The sequence below is a fragment of the Helicoverpa armigera genome, chromosome 30, assembly GCF_030705265.1.
Source record: "Helicoverpa armigera isolate CAAS_96S chromosome 30, ASM3070526v1, whole genome shotgun sequence".
In the NCBI taxonomy this organism is placed as follows: Eukaryota; Metazoa; Arthropoda; class Insecta; order Lepidoptera; family Noctuidae; genus Helicoverpa; species Helicoverpa armigera.
The window spans coordinates 1,055,128-1,075,518 of NC_087149.1; the positions used below are offsets into that span (position 1 = coordinate 1,055,128).

The 20,391-nt window shown below is 40.0% G+C and overlaps 1 protein-coding gene across 1 annotated transcript in view; it reads left to right on the forward strand.

Annotated features, from left to right (window-relative positions):
- The window catches only part of LOC110382949 (spectrin beta chain, non-erythrocytic 1), a 102,561-nt gene that overhangs the window by 20,909 nt on the left and 61,261 nt on the right, over positions 1 to 20,391 (forward strand). Inside the window, exons 5-26 of the mRNA XM_064042871.1 lie at positions 1,675 to 1,791; positions 2,590 to 2,747; positions 3,332 to 3,447; positions 4,024 to 4,136; positions 4,643 to 4,830; positions 5,547 to 5,685; positions 6,364 to 6,450; positions 6,973 to 7,103; positions 7,724 to 7,946; positions 8,665 to 8,861; positions 9,599 to 9,687; positions 10,198 to 10,351; positions 10,868 to 11,003; positions 11,466 to 11,678; positions 12,243 to 12,389; positions 13,007 to 13,177; positions 15,220 to 15,403; positions 15,757 to 15,929; positions 16,742 to 16,932; positions 17,904 to 18,098; positions 18,648 to 18,822; positions 19,601 to 19,713. Of these exons, the coding sequence (XP_063898941.1) occupies positions 1,675 to 1,791; positions 2,590 to 2,747; positions 3,332 to 3,447; positions 4,024 to 4,136; positions 4,643 to 4,830; positions 5,547 to 5,685; positions 6,364 to 6,450; positions 6,973 to 7,103; positions 7,724 to 7,946; positions 8,665 to 8,861; positions 9,599 to 9,687; positions 10,198 to 10,351; positions 10,868 to 11,003; positions 11,466 to 11,678; positions 12,243 to 12,389; positions 13,007 to 13,177; positions 15,220 to 15,403; positions 15,757 to 15,929; positions 16,742 to 16,932; positions 17,904 to 18,098; positions 18,648 to 18,822; positions 19,601 to 19,713 (3,410 nt within the window). The remainder of the gene's footprint in view (positions 1 to 1,674; positions 1,792 to 2,589; positions 2,748 to 3,331; positions 3,448 to 4,023; positions 4,137 to 4,642; positions 4,831 to 5,546; positions 5,686 to 6,363; positions 6,451 to 6,972; positions 7,104 to 7,723; positions 7,947 to 8,664; positions 8,862 to 9,598; positions 9,688 to 10,197; positions 10,352 to 10,867; positions 11,004 to 11,465; positions 11,679 to 12,242; positions 12,390 to 13,006; positions 13,178 to 15,219; positions 15,404 to 15,756; positions 15,930 to 16,741; positions 16,933 to 17,903; positions 18,099 to 18,647; positions 18,823 to 19,600; positions 19,714 to 20,391) is intronic.

The window sequence follows — 20,391 nt, forward strand, 5'->3', positions numbered from 1 at the left end:
TGTAAACTTAGTACTTAATATTAGGGGTTAAAGTATGAAATTGCCGTTTTATTCTAGTAGGTTTTTGAATTGCCATAGAGTCTTCATGGTTTGAGGTTTTCGAATTTAACTTTTTTCACGTGGTTTCTGTGATGTTTTTCTTTTAAAAAATGTGAAACATTTGATTATCGATGTTCAATTGTTTTTGTTATTCAACTTAAACAAGAAAGATGGATACTGCGAAAATTTGAGTAATTTTTGAATATGAGTTCCGACGCGGGATTGAACGGCAGAAACAGCCCGCAATATCAATGCTGCATTTGAAGAGGTGTCTGCTAAAGAACGCGCCGTGCGATTTTGGATTAAACGCTTTCGTGGTGGAAACTTCGACTTGAAGAACGAGCCATGAGAAAGACCGCCTGACAGGTGATTAACGAGAAATTAAGAGAGACGGTGAACGCCGATCCTAGTCAAACTACCCAGATACCCAGCCGAACACCGAATAATGTTGAAAAAATTAGCAGTAAAACAGCCACGACTCATGAATCGACCTTCACCGCTATTGCTCCATGACAACGCGAGGCCTCATACAGCAAAATAAACCGTTTTAACTCTTCAGGAACTGCAGTTGGAAACTATTCGTCTTCCTCCATATTCGCCAGACCTTGCTCTAACGGACGACCATTTTTTTTTGTGATTTGGACAATTATCTACGTCACAAGAAGTTTCTTCCCAGGAGGCAGAACAAAATTCTTTCACACTGTTTGTGCAGTCTAGATCCTCAGAGTTCTATCGTAAAGGCATAAATGACCTTCTTATTAGATGACCGCAATGTATAGATAATAATGGCAACTATTTTGATTAAATAAGTTTGTTAAAAATTAAAAAAAAATACAATTTAGGTTTTCAGTACAAATCGGCAATTTCATACTTTAACCCCTATTATTATAAGACTGTTGTTCTGTGCGTGCTTGAACGTGCTAATCTCAAAAAGAAGTAGGTCGGTTGAAAAATCCTTTCACGGTTGGGAAGATAAAGTATCCCCTGTGAGTGATGCCTACAGTCAATATTTTATCCGAGTACGGGGAAAAGTTCTCATGGTATGAGTAAAAAAACGCTGGTGGAAACACAGTTTAGTTAGTTAGTAGTTTGAATTAGTAATAGATACTATATTTCTGGAATAATCAGCTACACTATATATAGGTACGTAACTTAAAAACGGCTTAAACGATTTGGCTTAAAACCGCGTAAAGGTGCGAGAAGTAGTTCCTTCTCGACGCTGGTGAAACTGCTGCCTCTAGTAACATTACAAAATGACCAGGACAAAACATAAAATCCATATTGTTACAGAATACCTATGCTGACAGTGGCTTGTAGCATTTTCAAAATTACCTGATTGAATATATACTAATATTATAAAGCTGAAGAGTTTGTTTGTTTGTTTGTTTGAACGCGCTAATCTCCGAAACTACTGGTCCGATTTGAAAAATTCTTTCAGTGTTAGATAGCCCGGATTTATCCGGGTTCACGGGGAGATTCCTACGGGATGCGGGTGAAACCGCTGGCAGAAGCTAGTGAGAAATAAAGTTCTTTAAATCTAAAATCCATATTGACAGAATCTATTAGTAACATTTTACAAAATAACCAGTACTTAACTAAAAATCTGGTTTTAACCCAAAATCCTTCTAATTCCAGGTGCGCCTAGAGTCGATAGGTGCTGAAGACATAGTGGACGGCAACCCGCGCCTGATCCTCGGGTTAGTCTGGACTATCATCCTGAGGTTCCAGATCCAGGAGATTGAGATTGATGTGGTGAGTATTTTGAAAAAGCTTATATACTACTTAATATCCTACTTAAATTATAAATATGAAAGTTTGTGAGAATGTATGGATGTATGTTTGTTATTCAATCACGCAAAAACGGCTGGACCTGGATTTGATTTAAATTTGGTATGCAGATAGGTGATACCCTGGATACACATAGGCTACTTTTTATCAACATACCACGCGGGCGAAGCCGCTGGCGGAAGCTAGTTATGAAGAAAAGGTTGGCTTGACTATCTTGGACAAAGGATAAGCATTGCAATTGCTAGCGTCAGGGCACGTTCTCAGTCGACAGCGGTGGGCAGGATTTTTTGACGCTTTTTTTTAGTTTTATTTTATTGTGTATGTATATTAGTACTTACTTTGTATGACTCTATATTGGAGACGAGATTTACGTATTGAAGACAGAATAACTACTTTTTATCTGGATGCGTGAAGTACACGGAATTCGTGTAAAACCGCTGGCAGCACTATGACGCACAAATGTATCTTCGGGTCTTCTAGCTCTAGCAAACAGTAACACATCGTGCGAACATTTGTAAAAAGTCCGCGAAACTTCAACCTTTGTGTGCGAACATAATAGTTGTGGACTCGCTACGATTAATAGTCGAAGAAATGTGCGCAATAAGTTTTCTGTTGCATTCAACTCTGTCAGCCGTTGTACTAACTTACACTCCCTTCTTATTCATGTCCTCATTCAGGCAATCAATCTGTCTTTGCCATGACATACCTAAACCCTTGAGTCTTTGTATATAAGTATACTAATCTATGATTTTCTCTCCTCAGGACGAAGAGAACGAGTCCTCAGAGAAGAAGTCAGCGAAAGATGCGCTGTTACTCTGGTGTCAGCGCAAGACGAGCGGCTACCACGGCGTGCATATACACAACTTTACCGACTCCTGGCGCTCCGGGCTCGGGTTCAATGCTCTTATTCATGCTCATAGGTAAGTCCTTACAGGTTTTCTAAGGCTTCTTGTACGCAAACGGGCCTCTGCCAAGGCCTGTCGGGGCTACGGGATTGTTCGAGAGGGCTACCCGCGCGGCCCTGGTACATAAAAGGCCTACGAAGGAACCCGATGGATTTTTAGTTAGTAAAAGTCTGACTCTCCCTCACCATCGCTTGCTTACCCACAGAGGGAGGGGGGATTCATCGTCATCGTAAACTTTAAAAGTTGTACTGGATTCAGATGGAGTACCTCATGTGCGCCCTACTATTCATCTTACTGTTACATGGGCATATGCGATGTCCTCCCAGACGTGTCCGTCGACGGCGATACCCTGTCAATTCCCGGCGATCTGTCTTCGCTCATGGGCCCGGCAGTGACTTTGGAAGCCGAATTTGTTTTTAAAAATGTCATATGAAGCACAGTAGAGCTATGGGCATATGCCCGATGAAACTGTCGGCCGACTAAAAGTTTTTAGAGTGTAGAGGCTCTTGGAGTATATCTTGGACACCAATGTCTGTGTTTGTGTGTATAGTTGTTAAGCCTTAATAAACCAAAATAATAACCTCAAATCTCTCTTCCAGACCAGACCTGTTCCGCTGGTCGGAGCTGCCGGCCTCAGACCACGTGGAGACCCTCAACCATGCCTTCGATGTGGCGCACAAACACCTCGGCATTCCACGCCTGCTTGATGCTGAAGGTAAGATAACTTTGTTCTGGAATGCTAGAAATTAGGAGTATTTGTGTGGATAGAAAAAACATAACTCTTGAAGAAGTATGGGGTATTAAATAGTACAAACATTGGGGTTTAAGAAAATACAATACATTAGTTATTCTCAAGGTTTCGACGGACCATAAATAAAAAAAATACTTCACTTTGTTAGGTATTTAAATAAATGTAAAAATCTTGGTAGGACGTCACAAATATATTTGAACAAATAATGCCTGCAATATTGTTACTATTTTATTTAAACTCGAACTCAATCAAAATATTTACCTATTTGATCTAGTCCAGTGGAATAATAATGATATGATTTAAATTGATTTTTACTTTTGTTTTGATTTACTGTTTATAAATCAAGCTATACCAAGATCGTTTGCTTTTACTTAAATACCTATTTGGTTAAACCATTTACCATCTCAATGTCTCCATCCATGTCCCCTCAACTTATATTTAATTCCTTTTTTACCTTTTACTATAATTGGATAATGACAGCAACGTCAATATACTTAATAAAGGCTAGGCACATAACTAACACCTCTATTTCTCCCACAGATGTTGACACCAGCCGTCCGGACGAGAAGTCGGTCATGACATACGTGGCTTCCTACTACCACACCTTCGCGAGAATGAAGAATGAGCAGAAGAGTGGCAGGAGGATCGCTAATGTAAGTCGTTTGACGTATATTCGATAGTTTATAGTATTTGAAATTAATGTTGTTTCGCTCTCATCTCAATTTTGTCCTTTATATGCTGTTTTCTTCTCTCTTTTTCTATGCCTCTGTCCTTATCGCCTTTTATCATCACTATGTTCATTTATTTTTCCTCTTATGTCCTCCAGTTCTCTCTCTGTCTGTCTATCTATCTGCATTTCTCTCTTGCTCTTTTCATTAACTCTCTCATTGATCTATTTTCATTTGCCTCTTTCCCACCCCTATTATTTTTCACCTCTCATCACTATTTTTCTGTACACTTCTCTCTTACCATGTCAATTTATCTATCTTTCTCGCATGTTTTAATTTCCATCTTACACCCAATCTCTCCTTCATTTCCCTCTCCATTTTTCTTTCACTCTCACTCTCATCTACTTTTACCTCTTACACTCTCCACTCTGATTCTCTCTCTCTCTCTCTTTATTGACACAAGACCTAACATAGTTTATTTTCTCTGCCAGATCATCGGCCAAATGATGGACTGCGACGACCGCAAAGGGGAGTACAGCAAGTTGTTCAGCGTACTCCTGGAGTGGATACTCCTGAAGATCCAGGAGTTGAACGGCAGAGAGTTCCCCAACTCACTGGATGGGATACAGCGGCTGTTGCTGGCGTTTAAGCAGTATAGGACTGTTGAGAAGCCGCCTAAGTGAGTATTGGTTTTCTTAATTAAGGGCTGATTTTTCAATCGCCAGATATCTTCTATCTGAGGAATATTTTTAACGTTTGGACAGCTTTTGTATGGAAAATATGTCAAACCGCCATTTTTATTCCTCAGATAGAAGTTAACTGATGATTGAAAAATCAGCCCTTAGTAGAATAACTGATTTACTATGGATTTCAATTATCTGTCTATCTGTGGATTTTCTTAGTAAAGACATGATTTTTACTAAATGTCGCCACAAGAGTAATGTAAAATTCCTATTTTACTAGAGTAAATTCACAGATAGAAAAATAGCGACAACGCTCGTACAATCTGAAAGTTGTTGCGCTATTGTGAAAGCGCCGAGATTCGGTTTTAATTTAATTTAAAACTATACTGAAAACAGTTTTTTGGCTAATGAAACCTGTTTTGTTTTCAAGTTGCATTCTTCCTACTTAGTACATAAATTACATCTAAACATTTCTTGGCTATTTTAAATAGCCACTTTTGGACCATGAATGTGTAAAGACTCAAGTATATAGCTCACTTCCAAATTCACCCTTTAATTAACTGAACAAAATTTCATTTATTTGACTTCAATTTTGACTCAAAATTAAAACCCTAACCAGACTTTTTTCTCCATTTCCATTTTCCTCTTTACTAACAACAAAAAAAAAAATACCTTTCTCAAATTAAACTTACCAATATATTTCAACCAACAGATACAAAGAACGTTCAGAGATCGAAGCTCTATACTTCGACATTAACACCATGCAGAAGAGTTTGACCGGTGAAGCGTGGACTCCTCTAGAAGGACAGCTGCCTCAAGACCTGGAGAGAGCCTGGCAGCAGCTGGAACAGGTGAGGGTTATGGGGAAGTTATAGAATGATGTTGTGAGGGTTGAAGATTTGGGGAGGGGTCGTGGTGTAGTCTATTTTAGTAGGGTCTTAACTAAAAATAGAATCTTGATATGAATTTTGATGTATCTAAACTAATTTGTTGAGGATTTTTGTGGATATCTATGCGCCCTAAGAGCTCCGATGCTACTGAGCCGACTTTAAATAAAAGTCACTGTTGAAAAGCTACACTCTTCCCGAGTAACATAGGCTATATTTTATCCCGACAAGGGAAGAAGTTCCCTCGGGTAAAAGCGCGGGAAACAAGCTAGTTAAAAAATAAAATACAGGTAAAATAATAATAATAACTTAATCAATCATTATTTTAAGCAGTAGATAATTTTCACCTGATCTCTCTCCTGTGGTGTCGGATTACCGTCGCATCGCGCTATGAGAGTGAAGAAATAGTGAGTGCACCGCAGTCCATGCAAATGCTCGTTCACTATAATATGTCCTGCGCAGCTGGCTGATCTCCTTATATGAGAACAGCCACCGAGGCCGACAATAGGCTAGAACGCCATTATTACTATTTGTGTAAAAGTTCTATCAAGATTATTTACCTTAAGTTAAATGCCTACTCGATTGAAGATGGTCTGGTTATTGTAGATTTGGAACTAATAAGTATGTATATTTTGTTGACAGGCGGAGCACGCTCGTGAGATCGCTTTGAGAACCGAATTGTTAAGACAACAGCGATTGGAACAACTTAACTACAAGTTTAACACTAAAGTAAGTACAACTTTATTTCAAAGAATAAGAAGCTTAAAAAAACTAGGTATTTTCGATGTCTGGACTATTATATAACTGGCTATTATTTTATAATTTTATCTAAGCTGATATATTAAAACATCAGTTTTTGCTTGTTTGCGCGCAACACACAAATATCAACCACTATTGGTCCGATTTGAAAAAATGTTTTAAATTCAGTGTTATATATTACTTTTATCGATGAAGATTACGGGGTACTGTTTATCCCGATAGTTTTCTACCGGATACATGTGAAACAGCGATTCAATATGAATATAATAAAGACGAAACATTTTTTTTGTTTAATTATTTGCTTGTCCAAACATTTTCCGTCCGATTTGTTAAGGCTCCGAACTACTGTAACAATTTGAAAAAAATCTTTCACTGTTGAAAAGCTACACTCTATATTTTATCCCGGTACAGCTTCTAAACCCACTAAACCGCGGAAAATAGGCAGTCTACAACTCTCTTTATCTCTTCTAATCTCCACCTTTTCTCCCACAGTCAGTCCTCCGTAAAGGCTACTTGAAGGAGATGATACAAGTGCTATCAGACCCTCGCTACGGATCTAACTTAGCTCAAGTGGATGCCACCGTGAAGAAACATGAAGCCATCTCCGCTGATATACTGGCTAGGTAAGTTATTTTGTTTTTTTAATTAAATATACAGTGTGACCCTCGAAATAGCATCACATGAAACAGGGGTATGGAGTATAGATAGGGTCATATGCCAATTTAAAAACAAACAAACCTAACCGTTTTAACTTCCCCAAAATTATGTAATTCGTAAGGTAAAGTTGCTGACATAGCTCTCTTATCGTAAATGCTTTTCGTAATATTATAAAACAATTATACCTACATACATTGTTTTCTTACGCTGAATTTATGTAACCTTTGTATCGGTTCCCTTATATGAAATCCCACCAAGATGAGCTAAGCTAAGCGCAACGGCACTAACCTATTTCCTACCTTTTCTAAACTCCAATTAGCAAAAAAAAAATGCTATTATTAAGTGTGATAGGGATTAGGTAGATAATCGGTCTAGAATTCTGGAGCTAAATAAACATAGAAACCGACTTCCAAACCGATGCATCTACAGTTTTTTTGTTACTCTTAAGTTTTTTAAATCTTCTTAACTTGGGCTGGATTGGAATAATACCAAATGAAACTTCGGAATACAATGTTTCCTCTTTCTAGAAAGCAAATCAACAAATGAATAAGTTACCCAACATAATTTCTCGAACCTTCTTCCCCAGAACCGAACGTTTCGAAGACCTATCAGCCATGGCAGCAGAACTAGTCCGCGAGAACTACCACGGCGCAGAAGCAGTATCCCGCACTGAACAAGCAGTGTTAGGCAGGTGGAACGAACTCCTCGAACTGCTGGAGAGGCACAGATCTTCGCTGAGGAAGCTGGCGCACCTGATGGCGTTGTTGAGGGAGGCTGATACTGTGGGGCATACGCTGTCGGAGATGAAGGTGAGATTTTTAGTAAAATTATTTCAAGCAAGCGTGGTGATTAATGCTCAATCCTTCTCCGTGTGAGAGGAGGCCGCAGCCCAGCAGTGGGACGATAAAAAGGCTGTAACAGTAAAATTATTGATAGCAAAAAGTCAAGAGTTTTAGTAGGAAACTGTTGTATTTATCTTGAATGATGAATATGATGTTGAAATGGATTTATTTGGCAGTTTTTGTAATTTTTATTCTCTGTTTTTTGTCTTTTATCAATTAATGTTTTAGCCGCGTTTCTACTAGGGTATATTTCATGTGAACGAATGGGTGATTTGTTCCCACGAAATAGGGGATATTTTATATTAGTTTACACAGTTTTCTCTGCAAAATTTGTGGGGGAATATCCCGCGACTTGTTCACATTGGCCAGTCGTGATCAGTATCTCGTCTGAAGAGTTTATTCTTAGACCACACTAATGCTATTTTCGAACCATAAAACAACATACGTTACTGAAAGCCTGACCGGCGACTGTCGAGTGACACGAAGGGTGTGCATGTCGACGATCGCGGAGCGGCGACTAGCGACGAATGTCCCCTAGTTAAAACATAACTTTTCTTCTAAATAATATAATTACACTCCATCATTTATTTTTCATCACATAAAGTGTTATAAGTGTCTCAATTTTGTAATCTATGACCCCAATTCAAAAAATCTAAAATTTTAACGTCTTCCTCCTTTTCCTCAGGCCCAATTCCAATCAGAAGACGTAGGCCGTCACCTAGTAGACGTTGAACGGCTGCTCCAAGCCCACGCGCTCCAAGAGCTTCAGCTCGGAGCCCTGGACGAGAGCATCCGCCGCCTCGTGCGGCACGGCGCCGCTGCTGAGGGGGCGAAGCACCAGCTCACTGCACAGCTAGAGCTGCTGCAGCAGGAGTATGACAGGTAGGAGGATCCTGAAGGTCTAGGGAGTAGGCATTGCCAAAGAGAGCTGCTGAAATCCTTAGGTAATCTTCAAGAAGACACTAGGAAGTTGCAGAGAGAGCCAGTTATATCAGGGTTTTGATAATGGTGGCTGTTCTTATAACGCGGAACGTGAGAGGATCCTGAAGGTGTAGGGAGTAAAAATTAGCAAAGAAGGCTCCTGATCTCCTAAGGTAGCCTTCAAGAAGACACTAGTCGAGTTTGAAGAGAGATCTAGTTATACCAGGGTACAGATAATGGCGTCCAGGTCAATGGTCGACCACGGCGGCTGCTCTCATATGAAGAGATCAGCCAACTGGCTACAGCTGTTCTCATAAAAGGAGATCAGCTGCGCAGGACATGATGTAGTGCACGCAAATTAGCTTGGACTGCGGTGCACTCACTGTTCCTTCACTCTCATAGCGCGATGCGACGACAAGCCGACACCACCGGAGAGAGGTTTGTGATATCTAAGATCTCTAAGTAGACCAAATGGCTGTCATATAATTATGACAGGATGTACAAGACTCCATCGCGTCAAGTTTGCTTTTACCACCCATTCAGGAACATCATCTCCTATTAAAAATTTAGAAACGGCTAAGATAAAGGCGACTAAACGTTAAAATATACAAACATCCGAATTTATTACTTCCTCCTTATTGGTAAGTCGGTTAAAAACATGCTTATGTTCAAGTATTAACAATTTGTTTTATTTCCAGTCTGGTAGCCGCCGCTAAAGACCGTAAGGCGAGGCTAGAAGACGCGAGGAACCTATACCAGTTCTTGGAAGACCATGATGAGGAAGAAGGTAGTTTTTTAGAAGGCTATTTTTTTTTTGTAGTCTTTGTAATATTGTTAAGCATTAGGTTATGTGTATAATCAAAATCAGGGTGTGTTGATTTATTTATCCATAATATTTTCATAGTACTGCATTTATGTTATATATTATATACGTATGAACTGCCAAGAAGGTTAGTTAGGTATTTCACGCATATCTTGTTTGTTTTATATGCCAGTAATATTTGTCTATTACTTCGTAGATCTTCGTTTATTAGAATTTTAATTCGTTAATTCATCGTGGTTAATTGTTTTAAATATTTTTGTTAAGTAAATAATATTTCCCAATCCTGATGGGCCATTTACAAAAATAAAGGAATGAAAACGCATACATAATACTAAGAACGAAACATTTTTCAACGCCTATTTTTCTTTTACTCAAATACCAAGACGATTTTTTTTTATCGACTTATTTTACAGAAGTCATGCTCCTATCTCCTATCTTTAACAATACCTACTAACTAGACATCCATTTCAACAGGCTGGGTAACAGAAAAACAGCGCATCTGCCGTACCGACGTGGCTGCCAAGGAGTTGAGAGCTGTGCTCGCTTTGCGTCAGAAACATACTGCGCTGTTACACGAGCTGAGAGCCAGGGACCACGTGTCTCAGAGACATAGGGCTAAGGGACAGAGGTAGGTCATCATCTTCACCTTCCAAGCCTGTTCCCAACGATGTTGTGGTCGGCTTCCAGTCTAACCGGATGCAGCTGAGTACTAGAGTGCCACAAGGAGCAACTACCTATCTGACCTCTTCAACCCCGTTACCCGGGCAACCTAGTACCCCTTGGTTAGACTGTCACAGCCGTTATATAAAGATGTTCAAATGACAGCCGGGACTCACCAATTTAAGGTTCCTCGATACATGGAAGAATTTGTCAAGATAAGATTGTCTCCCTTAAACTCCCTTATACATAATACTTCCCTATATACTCTCTTATGCTTCCCCCTGTAAGGTCTTATGTTCTCCTCTTATATACTCCCTACATGTACTCTCCTTACATACTTCCCCTAAGTACTTTCTTACATAATACTTTTTGTACTCTTTATGTACTTCTCCTGTTTACATCTGTTTATCTGTGGCCTCATATTCTTCAATATTTTTATGTAAATTAATGAATGGGATACTAATAATACATATATTGTCATCAGCCTAATCGACGCGAAGCATCCCAAGTCAGCGGAAATAGAACGCCGGCTGACATCCCTGAACAAGCAATGGCAAGTGCTAAGAGAACTGGCTGATGCCAGAGAGAAACAGCTGGCTGATGCTGCTGAAGCTCATCAGGTAAGATCCTCATTTGCAGCTGTAGGCTATTTATATATATAAAAAAAACAGTATACTAGCCTTCTTAAGGGTACTTTAACCGAATGTTGTTGTGTCATTTTGGACTATAAAAATAAGCCATCATTATTTATGTACCAAATACCTAATTGTCTTCCAAAAATACATTATAGCAGGTGGTCAAGCACAATGCTATATGTATTGGCAAAAAAAAAAAAACTAGAATTAATTTTAAACTTACGAATAATGTGTCCATATTTTATAGAACCTACTCTTATTTTATTTACAGTTTGGTAGGAAAATTTTAGTGTATTTAATAACTGCTGGTCTGCCGTGAATATGTCAAATTTTGATCAGTTGTGTTAGCAGCCTTAACACAAGTTTATAAATAGCTTACTATTCTTAAAAAGTGTTTCGATAGTAAAAAATAAATAAAATATGTTAAATTAAATCAATTTTTTCCAGTTCTACGGCGATGCAAACGAATCAGAGTCCTGGATGAAGGAAAAACGCCCTCTAGTTGCCACAGATGACATGGGACGCGACGCTCCTTCCGCCGGAGCCCTACTGGCACGTCATAAAGCCACTCATGAAGAGATCAGGGCTTATAGTGCTGAGTTAGATACTCTTAGCGCTCATGCGGCCAGGCTTCATGCTGCGGGCATCACTTGCTTACAGGTATGTGAAAAAAATTAAGAAAAAATTGGTAAATGGTCATCATCATCTCCCGAGCCTTTTTCCCAACTATGTTGGGGTCGGCTTCCAATCTAACCGGATGCGGCTGAGTACCAGTGTGCCACAAGGAGCGACTGCCCGATCTGACCCCCTCAACCCAGTTACTCGGGCAACCCAATAACTCTTGGTTAGACTGGTGTCAGGCTTATGGCTTCTGACTACCCGTAACGACTGTCAAGGATGTTCAATGACAGCCGGGACCTATGTATGATGTTTAAAGTGAGAAATCAACAAATGACGGCTCCCGCTGTGGGTGCAGCGTGAGGGAGTGTTAGACTCTTACTGACTAAAACCAACCATGTTTATAGCCCTTTTATGTAATACATATAAGACTGAGTAATTGTACCGTTTTTAGTTATAAACAAAGATTGTGAGGAGAAATAAATAAATAAAAAATAAATATGTACTAGCACCGCGGTAACTCGCACGAACTTTCTTTCCTGTCGTCTTTCTTTATTATGTGTGTGTACCTACGTAAATAAATAAACCTTATTCTTCCCCCACTAGCTCCCCACAGAAGTGGAGTCAACTCCAGCTATTGAAGAAGAGGAATGGGTGAACGAGTCCCGACTGGTGCCCACTGAAGTTTGGGAGGAGGAACCTGTTGAGAGACTGGAACATAGGACTGTGACTGAAGAGAGGAGCGTTCCTCAGGTAGGTTTGAATTATTTGCCTAGCCTTTTCCTAGCTATGTTCGGCTTTTTGTTTAAAAATATGCAGCTGAGTACGAGTGTGCCACATTGAGCGATTGAGTTTCTGATCTCCCCAAAAGAGGTTGTTTTTTTGAAAGCCCTTATCTCAAGTACTGGCCCGATTTGCCTTTTGCGCAAAGTTGCGCAACAACACGGCACTTTTGCTTAAATTTGCGCGATATAAATATACCTTTGCGCAAAGTTGTGCAAGAACACAGTCCCTTTGCGCAATGTTGCGCAACAACACAATACCTTTGCGCAGAGTTGCGCAACAACACAGACCCTTCGCGCAAAGTTGCGCAACAACACAGTACCTATGCGCAAAGTTGCGCAACAACAGTACATCTGCGCAAATTTGCGCAACAACACAGTCCCTTTGCGCAAAGTTGCGCAACAACACAATCCCTTTGCGCAAATTTGCGCAACAACAGAATACCTTTGCGCAGAGTTGCGCAACAACACAGTCCCTTTGCGCAACGTTGCGCAACAACACAGTACCTTTGCGCAAAGTTGCGCAACAACAAATCCCTTTGCGCAAAGTTGCGCAGCAACACTCTATTTTAACTTCCCCCCTTACAGGTAAAAGCCCTCTACGCGTTCACGGGACAAGGCATATCCATGCAGAAGGGTGAAGTGATGTTCTTAATGAACAAGACCAACCCGGACTGGTGGTCGGTGCGCAAGGCAGATAGGACTGACGGCTTTGTGCCCGCTAACTATGTGCGGGAAATTGAGCCGAGAGTTGTGCCGGTGAGTAGTTTTTTTATTATTAAGAGCGTGTACGTCAACCGCGCGCCATTTGGCCTAAAATGGTACTTTTCAAACCACTGTTTCTCAGTAACTACTTATCCTATAACTATGTTATTTTTTAATAACGCAAGGTAATTTCACTGTCTATATAGTTAATTGAACATAAATTTCAATTTGTGTAGTTTAAATACTTAAAACCCCTATAACGTAACAGATGTTTTATAAAATTCCCGTTCAGCGTCTATTTCGAAGCTTAAATTCATGTGAAAACAGTGGCAAATCTAATCATATTTATTTTTTTACTCATAGACGAAATCCCCATGCCTATAGTTAGTTGAAAACATTTTTTGATTTAGGTCTCTATCTTTCAGAAAAAAATATTTTAACAATGTAAAAAATTGTGAATTTCAAATGCTTTTTTTACCTATCTATCTTACTTAATTTAATATAACAATTATTCACTATAGTAATATAACTCTTTCTTTAAAACATAAACTTTATATTATAATTTAATCTCTCGTTTTTATTTTTTTTATAAATTATTTAAAAACTACTATAAAACGCTGCACGCGAGTCAACTCAAACCAGACCGCCGCAAGGCTTCACAGAGAGAGGACGTGTCGCTCCGTCACATCGCGTAGGGTGAATAACCTCTGCCGTGGATACCGAGAATAGAGTACATTTCAAGCGCGACCAACAAATCTTGATACATTACTATTTTATTTAAAGCTCAATTTTGAAGCATATTTTTTTTTTTATCGATTGAGTTGAAATTTTGTTTGAATGTTCAGTTTTAATGACAATGTATGATTCTATATCCAATATGGCGGTATACCCAAGATGGAGAAAAAATTTTTTAATGCATTCCTACGATATGGGTATCAAATGAAAGGGCTTGCTATGAATAACTCGAAAAAAATGTGTCGCGAGTCTAAATCCAATATGGCGGACTCCTTAGGCTAGAAATCACTTATTGCAGATGTCTGTTACCAATCGAGCTTTTTTTTTTTTTCATTTTGGATGTACCCAAATTTTGACTTTTGATCTCGAATAACTTTTGAAGCATATAGGATATAGATAACTTAAAACTTTATTTGCAATGGTAAACCCAAGCTCTTCACCAATATTTGGCTTTCCGGCAATTGTTGTTATTTGACCACAATTTTTCGGTCTGGATGGACTGGACCATTCATATAAACAATAAATTTTTCAAATCGGTCCAGGCGTCTTTGAGAAATCGAGAACAATCAAATTGAGAACAATCACAAAACAATCTAATTGAAACCTCCTCCTTTCTTTTTTTGAAATCGGTTAAAATACAGAAACTCTTAACATTGTCATTAATCATCAGTCGACTATTTAGTACTGTTGAAAATTGTATGTAATATACAGAAAGTCCTCAAAACCAAGGTTTTCATAGGTGCCCGATTTTTTTGCAAAAGAGTGTAAGTATTAACGACTTATTTTCATGCTTTTATATTTTAGACATCCATAGACTTACACTATTTTCCCGCTATTAACTATTTACTAAATAATATATTTTTTGTTCTACCAATTTCACTCGAAAGGATCAAAATGGTTTGTGTGACTATACGTGAAGTATGATAGGCACGCACACAGCCGCGACGCTAGTCTGCGCGGTTTTTTGCGTTGAATTACCTAAAGTTGACATCGCGCGCCGAGCGTACACGCTCTTAAGTAAAAAACGTAGTAGTAATTGAAAAAAAAAATAGAAATTGGGATGCAAGTGTAAACACTTTTGGTTTGATTTACATAATGTAAACTTTTTAGCTGACGAGAAAAATTATTCGCAAAAAAAACTGTGATTGCTATGATACGAGTCCACAGTATATGCAATAGCATGTGTTCGCACATGTTCGCACGAAATCATGTAGTTGACGGTATATTATTTATGTATAGTATTTTCTATGAGCCTTAGATAGATGCCTGAGTAACAGAAATAAATAAAAAATTGTTTTAGTCATCAACGTATATAAAATCACAAATCAAAGTTTAACTTTACCCTAAAATCTTCCTTCTAGGTCCAAGTACGTCGCCCCGAAAAGGTCCGCACAGTCCAACGCGTCAAGAAGACAGTGCTGGTCAAGCAGGTGGTCCCCGTAAAACGCAACAAGCCCACCGCCCGACGAGCGAGCAGGGCCACCATAGCGCCGCCCAAGACTGCCAGCGTCGAGACCAGGATGGCAGACATACAGAAGGACTATGGTAAAGAATTGGACTAAAAGAATCGGTGGATTTGTCAAAAAAAATATATAAAATCATCATCTGCCTAGCCTTTTCCCTATTTTGTTTGCGTCGGCTTCCAATCGCATCGTTTCTGAGTACAAGTGTTTTACATGTAGTAACTACCTATCTGACTTCCTCAACCTAGTTACCCGGGCAACCTAAGAACATAGGCTATATTTTATTCCGGGATGCGTGAAAAACCGCAAGAAAACGGCTAGTATTATACGTAATATTTCGGCGAAGCAGCTCTTGAATCTTTCTCTGCCCCCAAAGCCTTGAAATTGGTCCAAAAATCACTTGAAAAATACTTATTAACCTCCAATTACTTTCAGATGAACTCCTAACCCTGTCAGCTGCCCGTCGCGCTCAACTAGAAGACGCGATCAAACTGTACAGCTTCTTCGCGGAATGTGATGATTTCGACAAGTGGATCAAGGATAAGGAGAAGATGTTGAGAGCTGATGATGCTGAGGACAGCGTTGATACGGCTAAGAGGAAGTATGAGGTGAGTGGTGAAGGAAATTTGGACTTTATTTGTATTTGTTTAGAGTGAAGATTTGGGTGTATTGAAGATGGATGATATTGCAAAGGGGAAGTATGAGGTGGGTGAAATTGGACCTTGTTGCTGTGTGTTTAGGGTTTAGAATTTGATACCGCTAAGGAAGTATTATAAAAGTGCTGGAGTGGAGACCACGGACTAGCAAGCGCAGCGTAGGACGTCCAGCAACGAGGTGGACAGACGACCTTATGTCGGTCGCCGTCGACGCTGGATGCAGGTCGCCTCCAACAGGTATCTGTGGAGATCTAAGGGGAGGCCTATGTTCAGCAGTGGACGTCCTATAGCTGAGATGATGATGAAGGAAGTATTGGGTACGTAGTTAAATTTGAACCTTATTGTTATGTGTTTAGGGTGTAAAATTGAGTGGCTTTTGATGATGGTGTATTATTTGGAAGGTTTTGTATTTTGACATTATCTGCCTAGTCTTACCTTATCATCATCATCTCTCGAGTCTTTTTCCAACTATGTTGTGGTCGGTTGCCAGTCTAACCGCATGCAGCTGAGTACCAGTGTTTCACAAGGAGCGACTGCCTATCTGACCTCCTCAACGAAGTTACCCGGGCAACCCAATAGCAAACTAGTCTAACGAAGGGGGTTAGACTTTCTGTCTGACAACCCTCGACTGTTCAAATGACAGCCAAGATCTACAGTTTATCTTGCTTTCCGAAGCAATATCCAAGATATACTTAGAAAGTGCATACAAAAACTACTCCTAAAAATCTCCTGCATACAATAACAACAAAAATTTCTCTATCCAGAAATTCGTAACGGACCTATCAGCGGCCTCAAAACGCCTGGAACACATCGACGCTGCTGCCGAAGAGTTGGTGGCTGCTAACCACAGCCAGGCTGCCAAGGCCACTGCCAGGAGACAGCAGCTGCGTCAACAGTGGGACAGGCTGCTGAGGCTCAAGCAGCAGAAGGAGAAGAGCTTGGAAGGCGCTTCCAGGTAAGATACTGTAGCAGCATCAGAGAAGAGCTGGTGGCTGCCAGGAGACAGCAGTGGGACAGGCTGCTGAGGCTCAAGCAGCAGAAGGAGAAGAGCTTGGAAGGCGCTTCCAGGTAAGATACTGTACCAGCATCAGAGAAGAGCTGGTGGCTGCCAGGAGACAGCAGTGGGACAGGCTGCTGAGGCTCAAGCAGCAGAAGGAGAAGAGCTTGGAAGGCGCTTCCAGGTAAGATACTGTAGCAGCATCAGGGAAGAGCTGGTGGCTGCCAGGAGACAGCAGTGGGACAGGCTGCTGAGGCTCAAGCAGCAGAAGGAGAAGAGCTTGGAAGGCGCTTCCAGGTGAGATACTGTACTGTAGCAGCATCAGAGAAGAGCTGGTGGCTGCCAGGAGACAGCAGTGGGACAGGCTGCTGAGGCTCAAGCAGCAGAAGGAGAAGAGCTTGGAAGGCGCTTCCAGGTATTAACTATTTTGTGAATGGTTCGGTTACATTATGGACATTTTCAGGCATCCGTATCCAAAGGATATAGCGGAACCGTAGCCTTTTATGTACTTCATTTGAGTAGGCGCTTAACAAAACGTAAATAATCTTAAATAAATACATATTTAACAAAATCAGCTACAGTTTAAACTTTAAATTGCAATAATTTAAATAATTTAAACGAAATAATTTAAACTGCAATACTTTAAAGTTTAAAGTAATGAGCCAATTGGTTAAGCCATTCTTGTTCCATTGATTTTGTCTGCATGTATTTTTATATTGTTTTATTAAAGAAAAGTCGTAACAAAATTATCTAAAGCGCCTACTCAAATGGAGTATACTTTGTATAAACAAAACATTTTTGACAAACACACTGTCATTAATGTTTTTGCACGTCGAAGATTTTTTGGATAATGTTTAGACCACGAACAAGTCTTGAATTTTATTTCTCAATGTCATCTACCCCATTCTAACATCTCTTCAACCCCCCAGCGTGGAGCTATTCAGCCGCACCTGCGACGAGGCCCTGGACTGGATGGCGGAGAAGGAGCAGCAACTAGCCGCCAGCTCCGCGCCCCCCTCAGACCTGCGGACCGTGCAGGCGTTGCAGCGCCGTCACGCTCAGCTGGAGCGGGAGTTAGAGCCTGTGAGGGAGAAAGTTAATACCATTAGTCTTTTGGCGGATTCGTAAGTAAAACATTAGTATATTTTTTAGACCAGTACTATAATTTAAAGCCGTTTCCATTATTCTATCTTTGGATTTGCGTACTAAAGATAAAACTTTGACTTTAGAGTCATACAAGTAATGTCAAATTCCTATCTTTAGTGAACAAAATAACAGATAGATTGAATATTGGGAACGAATATATGATTCATAAGATAATATGATAGTCATAAACTAGAAAGGAGAAGTCTGACAACTAGTCTTACCAAAGGGGTGAAAAAAATCTTCTTACGTTCGTTTTGACTAACATATATTTTATACTTTCATGCAGCCTTATTAAACGATATGAAATGGATGAAGAGTAAGAACAGTTTTATGTAAAAATATTTTCATCTCCCTTCCATTCCTATAAATAATTATTTTTGCTCTTTGATATCTGTATTGTCTGACTTTTCAAGAGCCTGCCAAGGCCTTATTTAACCGGCTTCCCAAAAAGAAGGAGGTTCTCAAATCATCAGGTTATTTTATGTATTTCAAATAAAAAGTTTTGACTTTGAAATCTCTTCTTCCAGCGTAAAATCCCAATACCCCAACGAGCGTGGCAACGTCGAAGGGAGACAGAAAGAGATCCAGCAGATGTGGGAGAGATGCCAGGCTCAGGCCGCAGACAGGAGGAGTCGGCTGGAGTCTGCCGTGGGGCTGCAGATCTTCGGCAGGAGCTGTGCTACTCTCACACATTGGATGCAGGTGAGATAGAGTACTGTGTAGCTAGAGGGAGATAGAGAGAGATGCCAGGCTCAGGCCGCAGACAGGAGGAGTCGGCTGGAGTCTGCCGTGGGGCTGCAGATCTTCGGCAGGAGCTGTGCTACTCTCACACATTGGATGCAGGTGAGATAGAGTACTATGTAGCTAGAGGGAGATAGAGAGAGATGCCAGGCTCAGGCCGCAGACAGGAGGAGTCGGCTGGAGTCTGCCGTGGGGCTGCAGATCTTCGGCAGGAGCTGTGCTACTCTCACACATTGGATGCAGGTGAGATAGAGTACTATGTAGCTAGAGGGAAGGGAGATAGAGAGAGAGATCCAGCAGTCTGATGTCTTTGTAAAATGTTATTAGGTTTTTTTGCTATTTAGGCGTTTTTGCCAACCTTCGAGTATTTGGTGCAAAAAATCTGCGTTTTGATGTCTCAAAGTTGCGTTAGATAATTGTTTAATTCCATGCTTGTCTGCAATAGATCGCTCTTGGCGATAACATCGCTTATTACTTTGCCACATAAATTCATTATTAAGATCAGTCTGTAAAAAAATATGTTCAGACGTCAGCAGAACCAACCTACCCGGTACCTATCAAATTTAACAAATCGAATATCAACCTTCCCCTATTGTGATAAGGTTAAAAATCTATTGCAGTTGACAAATTGACTTAGGTTGATGTGCTGTCGTTTGTACATAATAGGATACATATCAATCACATGTATTTTTGTAAATTGATTATAATAAATTCTTTTTTTCTCTTTCCTATTTAACAGAAAGTACGCGAGCAACTAGCTCAGGAAGCGACGGCTAAAGACGTGGCGACGGCTGAAGCGTTGCACAAGCAACACCATGAACTCATGGACGATATCAAAGCGCATGATGATGAGTATGTATTCATAGTTTTAGCTTAGGGTGCGTCTACACGGTGCATGTAGCGTGAGCAAGTTAACATGCGCCGCGTGACAAGAGCACGCGGGTGGGTATACTGCTTTGGTACATGCGCGAGTCGCTGGACCCGCACGTTTTTAAAATGCATGTAACCTGCGTATGTGCCTCAATATGCGCAAGCTGCTTGCACCGTGTAAATACACCCTATGATCCATATTCACCAATGACATCTATTTTTTCTTATAACGTCTGCTATGATTTTTTCCATTAATTCAAAGAAAGACAGACGTTTTTCTGTCGATGAAAGTTGCCTAAAGGCCTCAATAAGTTGCTAAACCAAAACTGTGTAGTCTTGTTCACGGTCAATATAGATTTCTCCAAAATACATTAGACTTGGTGTAGATTTTAGGAAGAAAATAGCCGCTAAGGATAAAAAATAAGTCATTTATTTACCAGTTCAAAATCCATTCTGTAGACTTCCATACATTCTGACCAACTTTCACGTTTACAATATCAGATAAACCCTACCTATTTATTGATTTTTTACCATCTTATTCTATTACAGTAGAATTCATATATAACGACTTCGCTTATAACAACTAATCGGTTTTAGCGACGATAATCTTTACTCAAGTTAGGTTTCGTATATAGGTACTAAGACAATGTAACCGTTTAG